This window comes from Nestor notabilis, unplaced genomic scaffold (assembly GCF_000696875.1).
Source record: "Nestor notabilis isolate BGI_N333 unplaced genomic scaffold, ASM69687v1 scaffold4189, whole genome shotgun sequence".
Classification (NCBI taxonomy): Eukaryota; Metazoa; Chordata; class Aves; order Psittaciformes; family Psittacidae; genus Nestor; species Nestor notabilis.
This window is the reverse complement of record NW_009944889.1, coordinates 1,146-25,838: the sequence shown is the minus strand read 5'-3', so window position 1 is coordinate 25,838 and position 24,693 is coordinate 1,146. Positions and strand designations below refer to the sequence as shown.

Sequence of the window (24,693 nt, the reverse complement as noted above, 5' to 3'; positions counted from 1 at the left end):
TGAATCCTGTTTTAAATGGTGGTATTAGTTAAAGGAGCCTTGAAGTGTTGGGGGGAAAAAGGCCCAAGAATGTTCATCTCGTACGTTTGATTTCTTTTGAAAGTGGTTTTGGTTTGGTTAGGAGATGATTTTATGGAGAAGGGGTCTGTTACTAGTAAGATTCTTGGCCTGATGGTACTTTAAACTTGCCAGTTCTAGCTTACTGGGTGAGTCAAAATTTCCACATGGCATAATTTCTAGAGACTGGGCTGGCAGGGAGTCTGAGGGTGGAGTGCTGCTTGTAGCCCAGAATATAGGTTAGTATCTGAGCAATAATAGCATTTCCAAGAGAAAAGGCTGAGATTCTGAAAGGTGCATGTATTTACACGAAGGTTTTTTAATTCATTTTTAGATGAGGGCTTCAGTTGTTCCTCTTCAATCTCTTCCTCCTTTTCCCAGTTTTCAGATCACGGAGAAGATAGCATTTAAGTAGTTTATTTTATAAGCTGGGTGAAAAGATTGGAGTTTGTCCCACATGTTCGAGAAGAGCAGTGTGTGCTGTTTAATGCTCTGACTTTTCTGTGTGTTGTTTCTAGAGTTGATAGATGAAAATGATGTATATGATGAAAGATGATGACCTATAAAATGAAAGTGGTCTGTACTGAAATTCTGAACAGGTCAATGACCTGTGTAAATAGAACAGTTCCAGTGTATTGCAGGAGGAATGTGTGTACATGTATTCACATTCACACAGTATGTTAGAAAAGGTTCTACTTTTTGAGATGTGGTTTCTTCAGGATGTTGGAAGAAAAGAGCTGAAATGTAGGCTACCATAGCAGGCATCTTTATTTACTTATTTATTTCTTGGTGCTTTTTCCTATCTCTAAATCTACATGGTCCTTGTAATCACTAATGAAGTTAACTATGTCTCTCCTTAACCTTTCCATTTTTAGAGAAGAATATTGAAGAAGCAGAGCTTTTTTTGTTACATTGGGAGCTTCAGATCAAGAATTGGATTTTTACCAGTTCTGTTAATCAATCCTTTTCTCTAAAGTCTGTATCTGAAAGTGGAGGTAATGTGTGACCACAGTATTTCTCTGGCAGCATTAGTTCAAACATGGAGTTGTTTGTAGCATGTACCAAGTCTCTTCTGGGGTTTTAAGAAAATGTTACTATATTCAGAATATTTTTGTGCTGAATATTAACTTGCAGCAATTTATTCACTGGAAAATATTTGTACAAGGAAGGACAGTGACAGCCCTGTTGGTCTGAAAAAATCTGCGTGCATATCATACCATTTTTTACAATAAAAGCCTCATGGCAGCAGATAATTATTTTAATGTTGGTTATATAATTGCATCTTGAATGTAGCACCATTGCGAAGTTTTGCCAAGTGTGCAGTCTCTATGCATGCCTTTTGATGGCAAGATTTCTGTCCTCACATGTGCATAAATCCTTATATATAATGTGTAGGCTGAAGAGTGTGAAATGTCTTAGACGTAAGCTGGAGGATGCTGAACCTGTGAGCTGCATGGCCCTTCAGCTCCTGCCCACAGTGCCACAGTCTAACAGCTCTACCTCAGGCTCAAAGTGTTGGTGCCACAGACAGATTACTCAGTGGTGGTGGGGGTATCTGGATAAAAGGCCCCAGTGCTTTTCTCTTCATGCTTGATCTGTTTGGACAGCTTCAGAGTTTGGGCAAGCTTGTCTGTAGTATGGGGTTAGTGTGTTTACCCTGTGGAAAGCAGGCAAGTATGTCAATTTCTGTCAATGAGACCTAGCTGCATCTGTACCCATACAAGTAAACTAGATTTATGTTCAGAGCTTGTTATTTGTAGGAAAACTCTCAGGAGTATTTTGCAAACTGAGATGTTGCCATTGGTATGCTGGCAGACCTCCAGTAGAAGGTGTGTCTGCACGAGAGTATTGCACCAGGGAATCGGACCCTCTTGTCAAGTGTGAATGTAGTTTCTATAGAGGAAAAGAAAGAGATACACTTAAAATTAAGTGTACTCCCCTCTGGAGTTAACAACTGCTTGACTAAGAGTTGGCAATGCCACACTGCTTGAAGATAAGAGCTGAAGTCATTACCTTACTGAAGGTATCAGGAGGTGTTTGACAGGCAGCTGTAGCTATTTGAATCAAGCATATGGCTGAACATAGGGAACCAGGCTTCTGTTTCAGGAGTAAATCCTCATGATGAGCAAAGATGTACTGAAGTAAGATACTTCCGGAATGAGCAAAGACATCGTGTTTGACTGGATTCTCCTGGCAGTCTTAAAGATAATGTTAATTGCAGCAGTTTTTATGATGGAAGACAATGTTTGCAGTGTGTCAGTGCAAGCTGCATTTCTTCCCCCAGAGCTGTTAGTATTTTTATAGGGTTTGAACTGAGCTCTGGATGTGATTTAACTCCGAAAATTTCTTCTTAATGAAATTTTTCTGTACTGTAAATGTATAAAAATGTATCCAGAAATAATTTATAAATCTAGTATTTGCAGAAATAGCAGAATACTTAATCAACAGTCTTACTTGAAACTGAAAAGGAATTTGTTGAAGAAAAGCAGAGAGAAAAAGCAAGGATGGATGCCTCACTGATCTTCATGGAAATTGTTGAATTCCCTAGGAACTTTCGATATGCTCATGTTGCTTACTGTTGGAGTTCCTATCGTTCAGTTCAGAAACGTGGAGATGTGGTTCAGTAGCGAGTTGAATGTGATTTACCATGGACTCCCCAGCACTTTCTGTTGGTGTAGACTAGAGCAGCTTGCACTGGGGCAACCAGCATGGCAGGAACCTGGCAGTGCAGAACCAGCAGCTCAAAAGGCTTGACAGAGGCACTAAAGAATTCACAAAAGGACTTTAGTCAGCTTTTTTTGGTCTGCTGGCAAACGTTTAGACTTCTGAAAAGTGACAATGATGTTTGTGAGACCCTCAGTTTCATGGTCCTTCCTTGTTAGTTTGTCTTTTAAAGCACAAGACATGTTACTGTTGAACAAAAGAGAACTTTATGGCATGGTTTTCATTGAATATTTTTTGTTCAGTTGGCAGCTGCAAAGACTGAGTTGATTCTTATATAATTTTTGTTCACCTTTAGATTTACGTAATTCGTAGCAGGCTCTGTTTCATGTCACTTTATCAGCTACTTTCTGTGTTTTAGCATAGATATGCCACTCCAGTGGGGGGTGAAAAAAAAAAAAGATAAAAGGCAGTTTTTCAGATATTCTCTTAACAGATAAAGAATCCAACTAACCTACTTAGACTGCTGCTACTCCTGTGCCACATTAGTCATTGAAGAACTCGTAGCTTATACACTGGACTGCAAAATAACCTGAAAGGTTTAGAATGGTACTGGATTGTCTAAGGTGCTTTTTAGGAATCAAATGTGAGGTCTTAATTTTTTTCCTCTCCTCTCCCACCCCATCCCCTCCCTCTGCCCAATCAGTTTTCACTGTAGCTGAAGATTATGTTAAGGCTTATGGGTTGAATTTAGAAAAATATTCAGACTGGAGATATTTACACACCTAAAGATGCTGGTGGGCTGCTGTATAGATTCTAATACAGTTAAGCATCCAATTTTCCATTTTTTAGTTACTTGAGGTACTTCTAGTCAACCTGTACTTACTTACATACTTTTAAAACTGCCTGAAGAAGTTTGCCAACACCATTTTCAGACTCTAGGTATGTTTGAAAAATGTGACCCTAACTTTGCCAGACTGGTGTCCACTATAGCATCTGTGTTACAGACATCCATGTGCCAACACAGAAGTGATATGCTGCATAAACTTTCAAGAGGGAGGTCAAGTACCCTTTCAGGAGTTAATCGACCAGTAGTCTGAATGGAATACATTCCTAGCCATCAGATCATTCCTTAGACTGGCTTCTAACAGTTGTCCGTAATAGGAAAATCGGTTACAGCTCTTCTGTAACGAGGTGGAGGTTGGGAGGTATATTGATCTACACAGTGATACATACAGACTTTGGGAAGTCTGGGGGAGAACAGTGTCTCAGCATCCAGTCCTTGCCTTCATGATTATTTTGTGAAATCAAGATGAAGAAATTCACTTATATATGTCTGGTAGGCCCTGAAAGAAGGGGGAGGAACTCGGGTTTTAATGCATTTTTACTAGGTACAAGTACAGTGAGACAAACACTGTGAGGATTGAAGATTGGGTAGGAGCACCTTTGGAATAAAGAATCTGGAAACCCATGCCTGAGAAGTTTATAGACAATCAACAACATGTCACCAAGGTGAAGTGTGTTCAGAAAAGAGTTGCCATAACCATAAGAAAGTAGTAATGCAGCAAAACAGACTGTTTCCATTGAAACATTTTGGACTGAATTCCAAAATATTAGTAATGTGATCTGCAGCTTCCCTTACATTTCTGTTGGGAAACTGAGTAGGTATCACTGTGTTTAGTCTGTCATTCTGTTTACCGTGCTTTGCACTTGAACATGCAGATTGTTACTATACCATAATTTTGTCTTATGTGCCTGCAGGGGAATATATTGTGGAATTTAGTTCTAATTTCACAATTAGGAATTACATAATGTCTTCTGTATTTTGTAAATGGACTGTTTGGTTCAAAAGCGTGGGGTTGTTTTTTGGTTTTGTTTTGGTTTGGTTTTTTAATTTACTGTGAAAATTTGTGTTTCGTTTTGTTTCCTAGAAGGGATGAAGGTTGTTGTTGGCTAGTTCAGTGAGTTAAAGTCATCTTAAAATTGAACTGACCATTCAGAACAGTGGGAACAGGTGCACTGAATCTGAATGACTTCAGTCTTGGGAAAAGAATGAAGATTTTTTGTTTGGTTTTTTTTTTTTTTTTTTTTTTTAAAGAGGTAAAGCAATAGTAAATATGTGACAAAGGGGGATTTTGATAAAAGGGTTAAAAGACAATTAGTAAATGTGGATTCAGCCTGTGCCCTTGTTTTTTGATGAGCAGTTAAACTTTTGAACTGAGATATAAATAATATCTTCATTACTCCTGTTCTTAGAGTCATAGGGAAGTCTGTGAAGGCTGTGATCCTTTTCTTCTAAGTCTTTGTTATACAGGACCACTGGAAAGGAAATGAAGTGTTTAATACAGCAGTGAGAATACTCTGATGACAGTCCAGCTCTGTCAGCATGTCCTTTCTAAATTCCTGTTCTCTGAGTTTTGGTGAGCATGAAAACTGGCTTCAGGCTAAATATGTGAAGATTTAAGGCTAAACTCTAACAAGTCTAAAGGGATTTTGATGAAGGAATCTTTTATTGTGACAGTGTGAATATATGTCATAAGGAATATTTCTTAAAATGAATTTTAAAAATAGTCATATTTAGGTACTCGAGTGTGATAGTTTTGTGTGATGATTCTTGGAGGGTTTGGTTTGGTAATTTTGGCTTTTTTTTGGGTTGTTTTATTTTTTTGGGTGTGTTGGTGTGTTCTTTTGTCTTTTTTGTTTGTTTTTCTTTCTATTTAAAGTTAAAAGGGAGAATAGGCTGATAAGAAATAAGGAAAATCGTATGTGGAGTAAAATACTGATCTGTGCTCATATGGAGGTATGTAATTAGCACAACAAAAACTGTTACAAGCAGGACAATGCTCATATTTACTCAAGCACCTCAGGAACAGACAGGAATTTGAATTTCTCTGAATTTGTCCTGCTGCATATTGGTTGTGCATAGGTTAGGTGGTTAAAAATGATGCGGGGTATCTCTGCTTTGGTCTAGAATAGCAGTCATAGCCCTCAGGGCAATGCAGGCATAACAGCAGTGAAGCAGGGCCCAAAAGAATTCAAGGGGCATGAAGCTCAAAGGCAATTAACAGTGTTTCAGTTACATTCAAAAATATGGTCTTTCGGACGAGGGTATAACTTTTATTTGTTTTATTAGCATATGCTAAGAATGTCTTTTGTGTCAAATGTCAGTGAGAACATGAAATTGGAAGGTCCATTGCCCTTCTCTAGTTTCCAACAGCCCCAGTTTTAAAGTCTGGGGAATACTGCCTTATTTTAAATGTATTTCCTTCTTTCGATGTTAATGGACAGTTGCATTCATTTAAAATAATTATATCTCCTTTTAGCTTTTGTTTTCTAAAACAAGATGCTAAAAAAAATTTAACTATATTAGTCTTATTGCCTAAAAGTTGTTCGCCATTCTTACCAGCATTCTTAATCCTGTTTCTTGAATATGAATGGCAAATGTATACAGTATTGCTGATAAAGTGGAAATACCTTTCCTGATGTATCTGAAAAGCAATTTGCTTTTTTCGAGGTTGTTGATGCCTTATACTCAGCCTGTCTGTGAATGATATGCTTAAGTCTTTCTGCTGCTGTGTTTGCTGAACTGGCATGCTTCTAGCTTGTAGAGGAAGTGCTAGTTGTTACTAATTGAATGCATCACCTCGTACTTCGTACAGTTGCGTGTCTGTTACTCAGATCTTCCATGTGTAATTCTTTCTATATCCCTTTGCGGTTTTACTTGTTACAGATTCTGCCTTTTAAATTTCATTATAAAGCTTCTACAGTTTTTGCCGTAGCGTTCAGTGAAAATCTGAAATAAAATTAGCCTTGCCACTGAGTCTCAAGGAACTCTTATCACTGTTTCAACCCTGCCATTTCCTGATTAGCCAGTCTGTTATTCTCTCTAATTTCTTTCCAACTGACTAATCAATTTTGAAAAGCCACTATATCAACTGCTTTATTGAAGTCCAGAAGATAAAAGCTACTGCATTTCCTTTGTCTAGACAATCAGTTATCTTACTGAAGGAAAATAAGATATCAGTCTGCTTGATCTCCATTTAATGAACATGTGTATTTTCCTAATAAGAATATACATATGTATATATGAATATTGTGGCAACCATTAGTAATACAGTCACTGGTCAGGGGGAATGCAAAATCATGACTAAATCTTAAATTATTGGGAAAATCCAGAATAACTTGCAGTTTTTAGTAATATGCCAACTAGACTATCCACTATCCTTGTCGGCCTACTGATGATGTTAAAGTCTAACTATGCAGAGCATGAAACATTGTGAGCTTATGTGACTTGAGGAAACTGCATTAACGAAGGTCTGAAACATAACCGATGGGGTGGTGGGTGGTCTGATTTTTATTTTTTCTTCTCTCCTATAACATATTTTAGAGGCTTGACATCTGTGAGATCTTTATGAGCTCTGAAGTCATGTTCTTAATCTTAAGAGTCTAACATGGAGGGTTAGCATCTAGTTTCATTACATTAATTGGTGGTTTATATTCCCAAATAATTTCCAGGTTAAACATGTCACTCATTCTTTTTGCATTGGGCTATATGGTTACATTTCCCTTTAGTACCTACCACAGTTATTTCCAGTGTTTCTGACAGCAACTTTAAATCTGTTTGGATCTCAGTCTATTGGTGTGTTCCAAATGGCAGCAGGAGGTTCTAGGTTGCTCACAGGTGATCAAAACCCTGAGGTGGTCTTACATGCTTCACATATCAGTGTTGTTCAGTGTTTAGATTTTTCCCCTTCTCAGTTTTATGATTCCTTAGGGAGCTTTAGTGTTAACACTGAGCTAGAGTAACATATCAGAAAGTAATGCAGATATCTTTAAAGCACAGAATTGCATTTGTTTTGCTGGAAGTCTAGTCAAGTGATAGAGAATCTCCTTTGGACAGTCCTAACTTTAAGTTGTCTTCATGAAGTAATGAATAATTATAATGAATAATGAAACTATTATTGAATTTGGTATATGTGCATTTGAAACACTGTTCTCTCATGAGCATTTTAAACTTGGTTAACAACAAACTTTTCAATAAACTTTAAGCTTAGGAAATATTTCTGCAGAAAAAAATGATTTTATGGGATCTCAGTTCATTGCATAATTTTATCTTATTTAACAAGTAGTTGCTTTTCTATGGAGAAAATAAGGGTTTCAAGCTTAAGGTATATTCCTGGTGTTTTACATTTCTCCTTGGCAGTTTTGGAGTTCTCAAAGACAAAGATTCTGCTCTTGTGTTTAAAGGAAAATATGGGTCGATTTTGTTCAGAGGTAAATCCATTTGTTAAGAAAATGGACTCCTGAATTGTCATCATGGGTCCTCAGAATATGTTCTCCCCTTTGCCTGCTTAGTGAAAGAACCTTTTTCATGTAATAAACAGCACTGAAGTATCAAAACTCTTAAGATGAGGTTGAAAATACAATACTACAAAAATTACTATTTGGTTCCTTTTTTATACCAGATTCTCTTTTACAGGCCCAAAGCTGCTGCTTTTGTAGTGGTGTTACTTCAGTGACCTGGGTTTGCCTCCGATTCACATTGACACAGCCAGGAGTGGCCCTTAATTGTTTTAAGCAGTATCTATTTTACAAAAAGCATGACTGGAAAAGCATTACATGTTTGGAAAATACCTGTGAAACAGCACACTTTTCATTACACTTATTGAATCTTTCCCTGTGAAGAATAGTTTTTGTTCAGACTGTACTTTCCTTACTAAATTGCTGCCATTTAGCATTTAGCTGAATCCATTTTGCCATGAGCTATCTCGGTGAAAGGGTCATTCTAATTAGGTATATCACAGTTAATTAAAATGATACTGTAATTTCATTCTTTTTGTTATGGCCTAGAAATTCTGAAGTTTTAACAATAATTTCTTGTCTTCTTTTATGCTTCTCCCCTTATTTTGCTGGCTCTGAAAAACATAGCCATTAGCAGCTTAGATATTGTTAAGGCAGAAATTATGCTGGTATATTAGCGTTCCTAGAATGGAAACCATTGCAGAAACCACATGTGCTACCTTAGCAGTGAAATAACTGCAGCTGCAGTTTGTTTCAATGACAGTGATATTACTGCATTGTTTGGTGTTTGGTATTGAGTTTAGGAAAGTGGGAGGCAGAGGCAAAATTAAAAGTTAAGATGCTCTATTTAATGTGAGTATACCAAAAAGAGGTATTATCAAAAAAGCCTTGTTAAGTACAAGGAATTAAGACTTTTTCTTTTTCTTTCTTTCTTTCTTTTTTTTTTTTTTTTTTTTTTTTTTTTTTTTTTTTTTTTTGGGGTTTTAATTTTGTTTTTTCTTTTTTTTTTTTTTTTTTTTTTTTAGCTTATGAGTGTTGACATTGTGTTTCCTGCTTGTTTTACTGGAGAACAGAAATGACATATGCAGCTAGTGTGGAAACTTTCATTGGCACGAATAGGCATGGGACACAGCTTTCAAATCTCCAAATTTTGATCTGTGAGTGAAAAATAGTAGTTTTATCTTCCTTGACAACATTTCCATTGTACAGCCTGAATGAAAAGGGTATTAAAAATTGATGTACAAATGTACCAATTTCTTTTACTTAGTCTAACTTCAGTGTTATGTTGGAAAACTTCTAGTTTTCCAAAATAAGTTTATATTTGTCATTAAAAAAATCTAGATTACTTGTTTATTAGTGAAACCAGTCACGTAACTGGCTTTAGTGTGTTAACAAGATCTGAGGTTATAAAAGAAAGGTGGTTAAGTGAAAATGGCCCTTCAAATAATTTCATATGTAGTGTTCTCTGTCTTAAGGCAGCACCCAAATTCTTTAGAGCCAGAAGAAGCTCATAGCTGAGAGGCCTATTGTGTTTTGCTGACTGTGTTTCTAAATGCTCTGAGGAGATAAATCACTTGGATAGCGTGCTGGATGAGATACAGTATGGGAGTTATACATCAGAAGTCTCTGAATTGCCTGGCTTTTAATGTAGCTCTGACCAGCTGGGTTGTATAGCTCAGATGTGTGCTTTTTGGGGATGGTTTCAATTAGATATTGGGCTTTGAAGAGGTATTAAAATAGCACAGTGGTTGGAATACATAAAAGTATTCGTTAGGGGGATACCCCCAGCTGTGAACAGAGGAAGGAAGCTGAGTAATCCAGTGGTATGTGGAATGGGAGACAAGAACCTATGTTCCTAATTTTACCCCAGGCTTACTATATTATCACAGGCAAGTCACAAGTATTGTATTTCTATGCCATAGAGGATTTGATTTTTATGGGATTACTCCCAGTGCATGAGATTAAGTATGTGTACATTGGTAGGATCAGCGTGTTAGGTAAGCAGTCTTAGTGTCTGAAGATGCTAAACATGAAAATAGTGGCTAGGTAAAGAGGAGCTTCTGCCTCAGTAAAATAGGGGAAACGCTTAGGTGTTATACTGATGTTCTAGGGTTAACTTCCCATTTTACCAGAATATACTGTAAAAAATCATAGAGTAGTAAAATGCTTTAGATTGGAAGGGACCTTAAAGATCATCTAGTTCTCACCCCCTGCCACTGGCAGGGACACCTTCCATTAGACCAGGTTGCTCAAAGCCCCATCCTACTTGGCTTTGATCACTGCTGGGGATGGGGCACCCAAAACTGCTCTGGGCAACCTGTGCCAGTATCTCACCACCCTCATAGTAAAGAAGAGCCTTTTCTTTTCCAGGCTGAACCACCCTAGGTCTCTCAGCCCGTGTTCCTAGGAGAGGTGTTCCAGCTCTCTGATCATCTTGGTGGCCTCCTCTGGACTTGCTCCAGCAGGTCCACGTCCTTTCATCCATTTGTGTGGCCTTTTTCATTTTCTAATGATACTTGGTTGCAAGGAAGCTCTCTTGCCTAACAAAATTATGTCATTTTTATTGTCATTAATCCTTTTAAACAAAGGAATGCTGAGAAGATTCAAGCAGTCTAGAGTCTTTAATCCACTAGTCCTTGCGTTGTTTGGATGTTGTTACATACAGTTGTTGCATGCAAGATGAATCTTGACCCCTTTGTTCTTAGTTAAAAGATTTCCCTGCTTTTAGGTAATGCTGGTAGCTACTCTGACATTGAAGATCTGCATTCTAACTGAGGGGGAAATACTAAGTGTTTCTTCTTTCTTCCCCAGGATATGCAGTGGGCTACCAGTGGCATTAGAATTGAGTTTTCATCCTGGTGCAGGCTTTTGCACCTCTTCCTAGATGCAGTATGTGTACTACTGCAGAAAGGCCACTTTCTGGCTGCACTGATCAGCAAGGAGTTTTGAAATGGAACTGCTAGTGTTGTGAAAGTATCAATCACAGAGAGAAATAGTTTTCATTTCCTGTAGCTAAATTCCCTATAAGTAATTTGTATTTCTGGCAGCTTTGGGGTGTGTGGAAAAGTGGAAGTTACTGCTTTTCCCCCACCCTTTCTCTGTATGCACAGTGCTGGCCAGGATGGAGCAAGAGTGCTGTAATTTAAAACAGTTTCTCAGCAGCTAACCTAAATAGCAGGACTGTAATGTGTTTCTTTTTCTTCCTTAAAGGTAATAAAGGCAGTAGAAGCTGAATTTTTCTTCTAATCATTTTGTGTCTAGAGTTCATCTGTCTACCTGAAATGAACTGGGATCTGTCATGAAGAATTGGTACCTGAGGTGTTGCTGTAGCTGCTGGGTTTATTAACCCTTTGTTGCAGGAGGGGACGGAGTGGAGTGGGAGTTCCACAAAGTATTACTATGGCTGATGAGAAGGAATGTGATTTGAACTGGTATTTCATTTAGTTACCTAATTGAGCCATCTTTAATTTAAATGTTACTCTGTATAACCTTAACTGAAATATTTTGTGTAGTCCTACTTTGTTTCCAGTTAGCCGCTGGGGACTTCACTTTAGTTATTTACTGCAGCTTGTTTTCACCTTTTTTTGAGTGTGGTCATGTTGCTCATTTTAACATGCAAACATGTGGAGCTTATTCCTCCTCCTCCTTTTTTGAAGAGTGTCAGACTCTCCTGACCCATTGTACAGGAATTCCTGTAATTTGCAGGAGCACAAAGCCATTTGTGAGAAATTTTTTTTCACACATGGAGAGAACAGATCTTTATTCTCTGTAAGTAAAAAGCAGGGAAGTCAGGACTAGATTACAGAACAATCATATGTCAGATTGGTGTGTGTGCTTTCATGGAAAATTACATAGTGTAAGTACAGCAATTAAGTATTAGTACAAAAAAGAATTTCTATGGAAGTCTTGTATAAATGCTTGGCGCATAACATCCAGGAATATGTTTGGCCATAGGCTGTGGTGAGTAGGAAAAGAAAGCTGAAAGGCATATTTGTGAACTTCCATCGTTTTGAATTTGAGACTCTGCAGATCCACTTTGCAAAAGGTTTTAATAGAAAAAGGCTGTGAATGTGGAGGTTTAGGGAAGAGGAGAGGACTTTCCTTTGTGACATGAACTTAATGAGCACAAACTGGCTGCTGGTAAGTCAAGCATGGAGCCTAGGTCAATTTCTGATTACTGAAAAAGAAAAAACAAAGATGCAGAAAATGAGTAGAGCTCTTTTCTGAGAAAGGGGTTCAGTGTAACCATGCTGACTCCTAGTGTCTTAAGAGCAAGTATGTGTGTTATATTGGCCCTGTGCCATAGGGCAACCTTTAGCTGTGCCCTCCATGCAAGACCAATTATGTTGTCAGATGATTCATTGGTTGCGAGCAGAGCAGGATTTATAAAGAATGTGTTTGGGACTGTGTTATCGGTGGAGGATGTGGGAAATTTAGGGGAGATAAAAGTGAGAGGAAAAAATATTGCTGTTAATACAATTGAACTGCGTAACTGGAAGAGGCTTTTGTTGTTGCTCTTCGGGAAACAAACTGAGCCTTTGCTCAGGAAGCAAGGTTTTCTTAAATGATACTCATTGGGTACTGGCACTTATCTTTACAGAGGAATGTTTTCAAGGCAAAATGATGGTCGGTCTGCAGCTTTTCTTTCTTGGAAAGAATAGTATACTGAGATGACCCTGTATTTAGGTGAAATGAAATGAGAATAGTAGGTCTGCTCTCAGGAGATCTTTAGCACATCTGTAACACAGACGTAACACATCTGTAACACAGTAGATTAATTAGAGGTTAAAACCATGAATAATTCTTTGACATTGTAAAGATCAGTTTTTAGCGGGGGGGGAAATAATAATCTGCCAGACTTTTTGAACCGTTTTTTTCTGAAGCTTATTTGGTTGTTGATGGTAGCTCTAGTACTAGCAGGAGATCTCTTAAATGTAGGCACTTGTCAAGTGAAGTGCATGATTACAAAATTACCTTCAATTTACACAGGAGCAGAGAAGGATTAGTAGGAGATCTTAGGCCACAGAACTAATGATGCTAATGGTGATGTTGATGCTTCCAACTCTTGCTTCTTAACATTTTCCTTGGAAGAACTAAGGTTTTGAATATAAATTCTGGAGTATTAGTATTTTTAAGTAGAAATTGGAAGTCAGAAGTGAAATAGGCTCTATCATTTAGATGATCTATGGAAGTAACAAACTGGTACACCAAAAAGTAGTCCTGATGCATGTCCTCCAGCAGCAGTGGATGTTTTCCAAAGGCTTCTACCTTTAGGTTTATAAATAAAATTACCAAATGGGAAATGGTATTTTTTTTTTTTCCACTTAAAGGGTTTCTTTACATATGTTTCCTTTTTATGCCTATAATATAAAATAAAGTAATATATTTTTATGTTTGCTCTACACATCAATTGTAAAACTTAATAATAAATTATATGAAAAGAAGACTTCTGTAGCAAACTTCAGTGTTTTCCTGGTGGTGAAGAATGGAAAAGAGTGGAAGTCTGTCATTCCAACTCAAGAAACTTTCTGTTTGGGGGAGTGCAGAAATCCTGGAAAGTTACCTTCTGGTGTGTGATCCTTACTAGTACTGTCAAGGCTGAGATGTAAATATTAATTTCCCTCTGCAGGAGCTTGCAACTCTGTGTTCATCTCATTGTTAAGGGAAGGAGAATCGTACTCTCTTATAGGAGAAAAAGACCCCAGGAAGTAGATACACTGCAGTTGGCATATGAGTTTTGAAGAAAAGCAAGGTCTGGGGTTTTTTCTGGGTATCATGGACTCTGAATTGATATTCTCTAATAGAGGCTGAAAATACTATTTTTCTGTCTCCTTGCGAGCAATGGTGAGATATTAAGTGAGGTGCCGTTTCAGGAACTGCATGTTTCACTGTGGCAGCGCTTCCTGCACACAGTTGTCATGGGAAGAAATTGGTAAGTGCTAAGACCAAAGATGTTATGTAGCAGAAGTTAACAGCTGTATTAAATTGTGGTGGTATAAACAAAAATTAGCATGACAGAAATGAAAGGACATGGAGAGCATGAGAAAGTATGGAGAGTCTATACTTTCGGTATGGACTCCATTAGCCTCAGCACTCAGTTCTGGAGGGCAAAGGAATTTTATTTTAAATAGATGTTAGATGGCTTTCTAGAGATGAATGTAGATCAGAAAAGAATTCTGTGAAGTCACAGGTAACAGGCTTCTAGATTTTAGGTACTTGTTATTTTGCATGGTGAGTGGGCTTCCCCTCTCTCTGAAGAGGTCTGGAATTCTGTCATTCTTGTGTTTGTGAAACGCTTTGTGAATTTCATTCAGGGGTTTCTTCTCTTGTGTACAAGGAAGAAGGCAAGTATTGTTAACTCAGAGCAATCTTGAGGTGGTTGGGGTTTTGTTTTTTTTTTTTGTTTTTTTTTTTTTTTTAATTTTTGTGGATCTTCATATGCCCTTAAACTGTTCCTTTCAAGATATATGCAATTGCGGATTGCTCACAGGTTTGTGGAGCGATGATGGTGTAGAGAGTGGAGCATAATTCACTGCCTTTCTGTACCATGATCTCTGTGTAGGAGGATGAGAATTTTAAGCTGCAGTGTTTAACTCTGACCTGTCATACACATTTTGTTAATCCAAATATTATCTTGAGCTGAAGTCTCATATGCAGTGTGGATCAATGCTAAGCTTTCCGTGTAAAAGAATACTCACCTATTATTTTTTAATGTGGCCTTTCAAATAAGTCCAAGTATGTTTTAGTTTTCAGAGGGAATGGGGAACTGAAGGTCATTAATATTGGGTTTATTTCACTCTGATCTTTTTAAAAACAAGAGATGTGGAATTTAATAAAGTGATTACTGCTCTGTGATGATGCTTATGCTGACAATTTTGGAGCTAAGGTTCTTGCAACAGTATTAGATTAGGTATTATTTCAAGATCTTTTAGTGCTTAAAACTGAGCAGAGTGACTTCATGAAGTTGCAGAATGCAATAGAAAAAAATCAACTTGACTGTGTCTTGAAGGCATATAAGTAAACAATTTGTATACTTTCATATATTTTATGTAAAGTATATATTTTATATATTTTTTGCTGAGGGCTTTTTTAATTAAATTCTTAACCCACTGGATTTTTAAAATATTTTTCCATTTAATAAAGTTTTGTTAGTCAAATTCTGAAAAGCATTTTGACCCCTTTTATTCTTTCTTTTGAGATATTAAGTATGTATAAATGAGGGAATAAATTAAGGCATGCTTTATGGGACATTTCAAGATCGGGGAAAAGTTTCAGTCTTCATTTCAAACATACTAGTGCTGTGAAAACTAATCACCAAGTTGGGGAATATATGTGAGGGTGGGATTTTTAAATCTTCAGAAAGATTAACAACCTATTGTATTGGCAATTTCAAATCAGGTTTATAAAATGTCTGCTCCCCCCCCCCCCCTTACCTTTTCACTATATCATGTATATTCTCATAAAGTATCATTTATCATTAAGCAAGTTTTTCTTTCAGATTAATCCATTGCCTTAAAATTGAAAATTTCCCTTTTAATTACTTTTCTTTTAAGTTCTCCTTTGCTTTCATTTGGGATGGCAATGGTATTTAGACAGCTGCTGAAATACCCCAAAATAGAATGCTTTCCTGAATCAGGACCTTTATCTCCTCTCCTCCTTATCCCATTTCTCATGTTCCTCCATGTGAATTTGGAATACAAATAGCTTTTTGTAACTTATTGCTCTAGTAATTTTACCTATCTTATATCCAGACTTCTTTGTGGTCTTCAGTTAAAAATTTAGAGGTTTGTTGGGAAAAAGCCACTGACTAATACAATATTTAATGCAACTCATAATACAATGCAATTAGCTGTTTGTTCTTGCATCTTATTAGTGATTTAAAATGATCTGACATGAGAGCAATAAATAAAATGGAGTGTTATTCAAAAATACTGTATCTCTTTGTGAAACTGATTAAATTTGTAATATCCAAATAAGCCTGTCACATGCATACATATGCATTTCAAGTAGCTGATGCTAGAAGAGGGGGTATGACATACCAGTCCTATAACTACTCTAACATGACTGAATTTCATTTTCTACGTATCCACTTTCTTGTCAGCTGTGTTATCCTCTTCTCATTTTTTCCACTCATAGGTGGGATAAATTACAAATGTTAAGCAAGAGTTCATCCCAATACCTCCAGTATTCATTGACCTCATTGCATTTGCATGTTCTTTTTTTGTCATTTGTAACTGTGGCTTATCCAGGATGCTCTGGATAAGCATCCTAGCTGCTAACCTGCAGAAAGGTGAAGAAATGCAAGTCATAAATGGGGAAGGGGAGGGTGTTTGTGGGTGGTTTTGGCATCTGGGGTTTTATTTTTGGGGTTTGCTTCTTAATGAAATTCTACAATTCAGCTGCTAGATGCGACTTTTTTAACACTGGAAATTGCGTGGGTTTTATTAGAAAACTGGGCACGTGAGCCTTGATATTCATGCTAGATTATTAGTTCATGTCTTGAAATGTGTGGTGGGTTGACCATGGCTGAACACCAGGTGCCCACCAAGCCACTCTGTCATTCCCCTCATCAGCAGGATGGGAAGCAGGGGGTGGGAAATAAGATGAGAAAAAACCCTCCTGCGTCAAGATAAAGGCAGTTTAATAAAGCAAAAGCAAATGTCATTTGCAGAAGCAAAGGAAAACAAAGATTTTGTTTTCTATTTCCCATCAGCAGGCAATGTCCAGCCACTTCCTGGGAAGCAAGGCTTCAGTATGCATAGTGGTTGCTTCAGAAGACAAACATCATAAATAATGAATGCACCCCCTTCCTCCTCTTTTCTTTTTGCCTTTATTGCTGGGCAGATGTCATGTGGTCTGAGTATCTCTTTGGTCAGTTTGGGACAGCCATGCTTGCTGTATCCTTTCCCATGATCTTGCCCACCCCCAATCTGTTGGTGAGAGGGGATGCTGGAGAGGCAGCCGTGATGCCAGGACACTGGTGTGTTATCAACACTTCTCTATTTAACAGTACAAAGTTCAGCACTGTGAGGGCTGCTATGGGGAGAATTAACTTCATCTCAGACAGACCCAATACAAAATGAATGCTAGAATTAGATAAAGATGCATGCATTTTATCCAGTGGTGTCTTGACTTGCTTCTGATTTCTGTTTAAAGGGCCCATTTGCAAGATGCTGAGTTCAGGCAGCTGCTATAATAATCACGTTGGATGTAGAGGGTCTGCAACAATTTACAAGAAAATTTATTGTGTGAGTTGGAAGATGCTCTATGAGTAGAACATTATTTCACATATAAGCTGTTCTTTGTTGCGTGTATCTTTTTCACTTTTATATATGATATGTGGAAGGGGGAAGCCTCTAAACATTAATTTTCTAGAACTACCACCATCCTGTCAGCATATAGGATGTTGTGCAATTATTAGAGCACTATATCACAACCTATCCTCAAGCTGAAGAGATTACCATATTTTTACATGTATAACTACCATTCATATAATACATCTGGTATTAAAATGCTTTTCTTTTATAAATAATTATTCCCTGTGTCGGAGGAAAGATTCTACTGAGTGTTGGGGGAAGGAGTGAGGAGAAATTGTAGGCTGCTCTGTACTTGGATAAAATGAAAATGACCACCACTTCACTATGCTAAAGCCTGTATTTGCTAAGCTTTTCTGTATTATTTGTATTACCTGTGCTTGAGTGAAACTAATGCTGTTCCTGTGAAGCTGATGAATTAAAATTATTTTGATACGTAAGGCTCCTAACACATTTTTGGAAGCATAGCCTATGTCTTGCTTATTAAGTAGATAGAATCTCCTACTTGTTTTCAAAAGTCTTTCTCAAGATGTTGCAGTATCTGTAGTCAGCCATTAAAAATTATACGAAGTTACGTCATCTATGGCAAGAGATTTGATTTATTTAGACAGAAATCAAATCTTTGTCATCTAATCTACATGAAATAAAATTTTTTTTTGCATGTGCTTCTTTTATCCCCTACCTTTGTAGGGCGGACTTTCTCGTGAAATACTAATTTTGATCTGAGAACTGTTAATGACTTAAAATGTGGGTATCTTCCATAAGCTAGTTTCCCTAGACCTGGACCCAAGATAAATAGAATCTCCTCAAACCATCTCAACTTTTAATGGTTTTGGAAGACAACTAGCTCAAGGTGTTTACTGACAGAGTAATTTTTAAAATGAGTTGCTGTTTGGTGGCATTGAAATGCATGCCTGTGCAAAATTTCCAATTCCCATTCCTGATGTCAATTTGAATATATCCTGAGATATGATGTTGACTGTAAATCTCTCCTCCCTACGGTGTTTCATGTAATTTGGTGAGGAGCTAAAGGGTGAGTCAGCAAGCGCTGTCGTCTTAGCAGAGCTCTGATGGAAGCAACAAAGGATATGATAGTGAAAAATTACACTGCACATCAGAAGGGAAGGAGCAGCATGTAAAATATGAAAGGGAGGAGAACTGTCACCAGCATTTGTGCTATAACTTAACTGTCTCCTAGTTGAGGCAGCTTCATTTAATAAGCTGTAGTGTTGTGGCTGACATCTGGATGTCTCACAGAAAATGTTTTGCGGATTAGAATGGAGTTGGTAGCATTTTGTTAGACAAGCAGGTATGTTGGATGAAACAAGTTTTGAGGAGCACAACTTTCTTGAGTTCCTGAAAGAGACTTCATGTGCAAAAAAAAAAAAATAGGTTGTCTATTTCTTTCTGTCTCGTATCAGCTCGTCTAATAACAGATACCATCTTTCCCAGAAAACACTATCTTGCTGAATTTCTGAATAAGAATTTGCAAATTGAAAGCAAGAAGGAATTTATAATTGATTTCTAGAAATAGGAGCATGATCAAATTTCAGACCTAAATGTCTTTGCTGAGAATACTGTTCCAAATATCTTCTGTTTATTTGCTGATAAAGCATGATTGAAACAGTCCTGGAAAATTACCACTTTTCAATTTCAGAAAAAAGTTTGTTTTGTTCTGTTTTTTTAAGTATTGAAAATATTTAAGTATATTTGGTGTTTACTCTGGGCCTTAGGTTCTTTTTGCATCACTGGTATTAAATTGTGAAAGAAACGAACAATTACTTTAAAATATTTACCTAGTGTCTTTATTCACACTTTGTGGTTCATAAAAGTCAGAATTTAATTACTTACCATGGGCAGTCATGACTGTCAACTTTTGTGACCTTACTTACCAGTCTGAAAGTAGGCTGCTCATAGCTTATTCACTTCTAACTCTGCACCTTGATTGTGCTTATAGAAAAGGATTATATCTTGCAGACTGCAGTTATGCTTAAAAAGAAAAAAAAGATAATGTAGTGGGGGGAAAAAAAGGATTTACCTGAATACGGCAGTCAAGCACTGTGACACGTACTCAGATGAGGCAAAACAGTCTTTCTGTAAGATGGTTTTGAGATCAAAATCATGCATTTTATGCAAAAGTGACTAATTTCACTGGTAAAACGATGAAATGCTTTTAATGTAAAATTGTCTCTCTTACAACTTTGTATTGAGGAGTAAAGGAAGTGTGTGAGGTCTGCTTTTTGCCTTGTCTTGTAGGTACAAAACTATGTTTAGGTTGCTGCGGAGTAAATAGGCCCACAGTGATACCTGCGTCCAGTGACACCTACTTCTTGCCTTTAAAGCAGAAACTAATTTAGATTGTGTGAGAGATGAGACATCTATCTTGAAATCGTTTCTGAAGCCGGCAGTGAATTTATTTAATAAATAAACGAATGCCCTTTCAGTTTCCCCTCTCAGAAGAGAGAGAGGGTTGTGCAAAGGTCGGAGCGCTATCAAAGATTGTCTGTTTGTTTAAAGATGGCTGAGCAGTAGGTTATTTGTTGGACTATTTATACACTTAAGAACTTGATTCCAGTTATGCAGGTTTAACTGGTGTAGCCCAATCACAAAATGCTTTCTAAAAAAAAAAAGCCCCAAAAAAGGCAAAAAAACCCCAAAACATTTTTTTCTTTATAGATAGTTTTGGAAATGTTTATATTTGGATAGTTGGGAATGTTTGGATTGTTGGGAACATTTATTTTCCCAGGGACTTCTGGAGGTTCCTGTGAGAAAATTCCTTGCACCTCTCAAGCCTGGCTTGCTAGCAATGCGGATGAAGCATGTGGGAACCCTGGGCACAGCAGTCATTCTCACGACAATACTGCAGTTCTACAATTTGAGAGGGCCATTGTTTATGGAAGTACAGCTATAAGCTTGCTAAAATGGACTTTTGTTAATAGATAGATCCTGTCTACTAAGGCAAAGAAAATAGAGCTCATAACAAGCCCCCCAAAATTGTATGTACTCCCTCTTGTCTAACCTGTATTTATGCCTTCTACCATAGTATATCTGCAATTTTACCTAGATATCCCCAAAGCAGAAGTGAATTACCATCTGTTAGGTAATATTGCCACCAGCCCTTAGCCTCCGCTATTTTTTAAACAGTATCACAAACTGTCGTAAGAACAAAAGAAAAATCCTTATTGATAACTCTTACTTTCCCTGCTTTTCTGGAAATACATGTGAGAGTCCTTCAGGCCTCCATTTAAAGAAAAATCTGGTGTGTGCAGAAAGCTCCTGATCTCCTAAGGGAAAAGGGGTTGCCAGCTGAGAGAATTTCTTTACCCATGGAGCTGCTTCAAGGCATTCAGTCTGGAATAATAGAAAGAGGATGAAAAAACAGTAGTCTCCAAGTACATATTTTTTTACATATATATATATATATACATATATATACACCCACACCCACACACATGTATACATATATATATATATGTACAAGACAAAAAAATATGTTTTCTACTAGCATGAACTTTTTGGATGAACTAAGGTTTTGTGCATCGGAAACAAATTACATGAAGGACAACAAAGGTAAATGAGTTGATCAAAGTGAGACTGAGTGGCTGGTGTAATGCAGTAGAGAGAGACAAGCGTGATTCCTGGATGAATCCAGGGAATTATGTTCAATATACCCGAGTTAGGCCTTTTCTAGAAAGCTGTCAGTAATGTGATCATTCACATTCAAGAAAGATGAATTAGGACTGGAACAGATCAGCTAGTGTGAGGAATGGAGAGCCTCTTGTATGACAGTGTATTGGAAAAGCTTGGCTAATTATCCTAACAAAATGAAGAATGAGAAAGCATATGTTTCCTTTCTTATGAATACATCAGGAGACCAGGATGAGGAACAGAAAATAATTACTTAGCTAAAAGACCATGTTGGCAGAAGAGCAAATGAGTATAAACTCTCCATGAATAATGCTGGGCTGCAAATTAGAAAATTACTCTGAACTATTATAGCAATCATTTTTCGGAATGGCCTTCCACTCACAAGGGTGGGAGAAGAAATTAAATTAATTTCAAGGTGTATTTCAAAAATGTGTGGAAGGGGGTTTTATTACATGGTGTCTGTGACAGTAAAATATTGGAGCAAATGATCTAGAGGTTCTTAGAGCCCTGTGTTGCTAATATTTCTTTTTATTAAAATATCAGACTCTTGATTGCTTTTCCAACTTTTATGACTGTTTTTGAGGGGAGTAGGGTTAGTCAGGAAAAGAGCACTCTACACATATTCTTTTATACAGTAGAGCTGAAGCAGCTTTCTCTGCTTCTCTCAACAACTCCTGTGGATGTCTGGAGTACTGGTGGATGGGTGCTGCTTGTAAACATGGCACAGACTTTAGGGAAATGCTATTAATTTTAAGTCTTCACATACCTGGATGGATGGATGAATGATGGATGCCCCATCCCTGGCAGTGTTTAAGACCAGGTTGGATGGGGCTTAGAGCAACCTGCTCTAGTGGAAGGTGTCCCTGCCCATGGCAGGGGGGATTGGAACTAGATGATCTTGAAGGTCTTTTCCAACCCAAACCCATTCTATGGTTCTATGACAAAAGTTCTTTCTGGCGGTGCTACTGCTGCAGCTGCATGTAGCACTAACTTCAGGAAAAATCCGCTACTGGAATTCCTGAGAGAGATGCCCAACAGGAAATGAAAAAGGTTGAGACTGGCTGGGTAGAATCGCTCTAAACTGTTCACTTTAAAATTTAAAAGCTCATTTTAAAAAGTTACTTTACAATGGAGGAGGGAGAGGATAAAGAATTTAACTTTCTTCCTGGGTAATCTCATGATAATTTTCTGCTTCTATGGGAGCTGATAGTTTGCCAGTTCTGTACCTCAGGTGAAAACAGCTCATTCGAAGTCCCAACCTTAAAGGTCCCCAGGAGGCAATGCATTCAGGTATAGGCAGAGGGCTAATACCAGCTTCTAGGGAAAACTTGGGTGAAGGTGTGTACTGGAGACATGACTGATCCAGCTGCAGAGCAATATAAACTCTGAGTTTTCATTTTCAGCTGCTCCCATGACTCAGTAGACTGATGGAGATTTCATATAGAGTGTTGAAAAGTCTGGTTTTGGTTAGGCAACAAAATTCTTTTCTGTATTTAATATGTGAATAAGCTTCTGCCACTTGAGTAGATGTTGCAATGTGTTGAGGAACTGGAAGTGTTGCAAATACCTATGCTAAATGCAAATATAAACTTTGCTGCTTCTAAGTAACTGGCTTATCAGTGTAAATGGTGTAATGTATAATTTATAGTAAGATTTCTGAAGAACTTACTGTGATTCTTGTGGCAATAGATACAAATTATGAAATGCAGATCTTAGCATACTCAAAAATAGGCTGTTTATTCAGTAAAGAAAAAAATGGGATTTTTGATTGATTTTTGTCGACCTAATCGTAATCATAGTGCAATTTTTATTCAAGTTTTGGTGAAGAAGATTGAGTTCTGATAATTCTATATTGATATTGAGCTCATCATCTGATCAGTCCAGCAATATTTGCCTCAATTTATGTTGTGTGTCATATACTGAAGTGAGACTGTGTCGACTGGCTGCTCATCAGATGACTGGATGTGCTTTTCACCACCCTTGGCTTGTAGCCTCTGAAATCTCCACTGCAATAAGTGGTTAGAGTACAAGTTCTTTACTTGGCTTCTCTAGCATGGGGTTTTGGCACAGGTTCTCTGATACTCATATGGAAATGAGATGGGTTTTTAAAGTTTTCCTCCCCCTATCCAGCTGCCTGAGGCCCTGCGAGCAGTGCTGAATACTTTTGGTCTCAGAAGGCGTTTTTCCTTGAAATTCTAGCTTAGACACTTGGGTTATAGTCTGCTGCTTCAGGGAAGCAAGCTGCTCATATGGACAGACAGAGAGATTGCCAGATCAGTCATGTTTTGCTCAAGCAATATGCACAGCTAGATGGGGGTGGGGGGTGGTGAGAAAAAGTGTGAGAGAAATGCCTATATATATGTTTCTACATCCTATTTTCTTGATTATTCTGGAGTGAGTATTCTTTGCAATCTAAGTTGCCAGAACATCTGGGTTTCCCTGGTGTGGTTAAGAGCTGCTTTTTTTTTTGAATTGTGGAGTCTGTCTTAGTGATCTTTGGATAGCGGAATTGTAATAACCAGCCTGAGGTATTCAGTTTTGAGCAAGTAACAACTCCTCATTGGCTGGCCTATATAAATGAATAGCCAAAAAAGCTTAGGAATGCTCCATCATTAGCTTGCTGACAGAAGCTAGAATTTGTCTTCTGTGACTTTTATTTCACAGTGAAAGCAAGCAGGGAAGAGCAGACATCACAGGCACTTTGGAGGGGATTTTTACTCTTCAGATTTTGTGGATTGTTCCCAGTATGCAACATATTTTGAAGGGGTGATTCCCAGAAATTATAGTGGGGTCAAGGAGAAGAGCAACCAGCCTACTGGCTGTCTTTAAATACTACAGACTTCAGACATGATGTAGTATTATATAAAAATGATATCTGAGGAAATACCTAGAATATTCAGTACCTATAATAAGACTACAGAAGGCTTCTTCACATGGTTGGGCTTTGTTCAGAAAAACTGAGAGATGGAGGAAAAATCCTGTATTTAATAATTTTACTACCAGTGGTCATTATAATGACTGCACACGATGAGTGCTGTATCCTGTTTTCAGTTGCAGCTGAGAATGGATGGTATTTTGGACCCCTGCAATTCTTGAACCATCACTTGTAGGTGTTCCTTCCAGGATGCAAACTGTGCACTGAAACCACAGTGCACAGGTCATCTTTTCTAGCAGCAGATCACAAGGGAGGTGACAATGATCTCATGGTGCAGAAAAAAATGCTTTGCAGGAGAGGTCTACATAAACTTTTAGCTGAGAGTTAACTGGGTGCAGCAATACAAAGCAATTTATTCTCACTGAAAAGCAGTATACTGCAGCAACTGATACTGGCAAAGTATCTGTACCCCAAGTTTCAATAAAGAGCAAATTACTAGCAGCAGAAGAGCATCTATTTTTAATGATGCTAAGACTCAAATGTTAATTATATCTAATTTATAAAGACCATTTTTCTTTGCCACTTTTAATCTCTTGCATAACCTTACAGTTGACAGATCTTTCTCAGTGGAAAAAAAAAGCAAGCTGTTTCTGATAGGTTATGAACATTGAACCTAGTGCTCATGCTGTGTACTACATTAACAAGGTAAATAAACAGTTTCTTCCTTCCCTTTTTTCATTGTATACGCTGAAAACATAAAACAGATTTATATGGGTAGATTTGACAGCTTTTTCATATTTATGTTGACTCTAAGAGAGAAATCAAACTTAGGACTTC

The 24,693-nt window shown here is 37.6% G+C and overlaps 1 protein-coding gene across 1 annotated transcript in view; it reads left to right on the top strand.

The window, feature by feature from the left end:
• Positions 1-10,006, top strand: part of LOC104412031 (type II inositol 3,4-bisphosphate 4-phosphatase-like) — a 57,297-nt gene extending 47,291 nt beyond the window's left edge. Inside the window, exon 7 of the mRNA XM_010022624.1 lies at positions 9,534-10,006. Coding sequence (XP_010020926.1) covers positions 9,534-9,537 — 4 coding nt within the window. The 3' untranslated portion in view covers positions 9,538-10,006. The remainder of the gene's footprint in view (positions 1-9,533) is intronic.
• Positions 10,007-24,693: the final 14,687 nt, after the last annotated feature.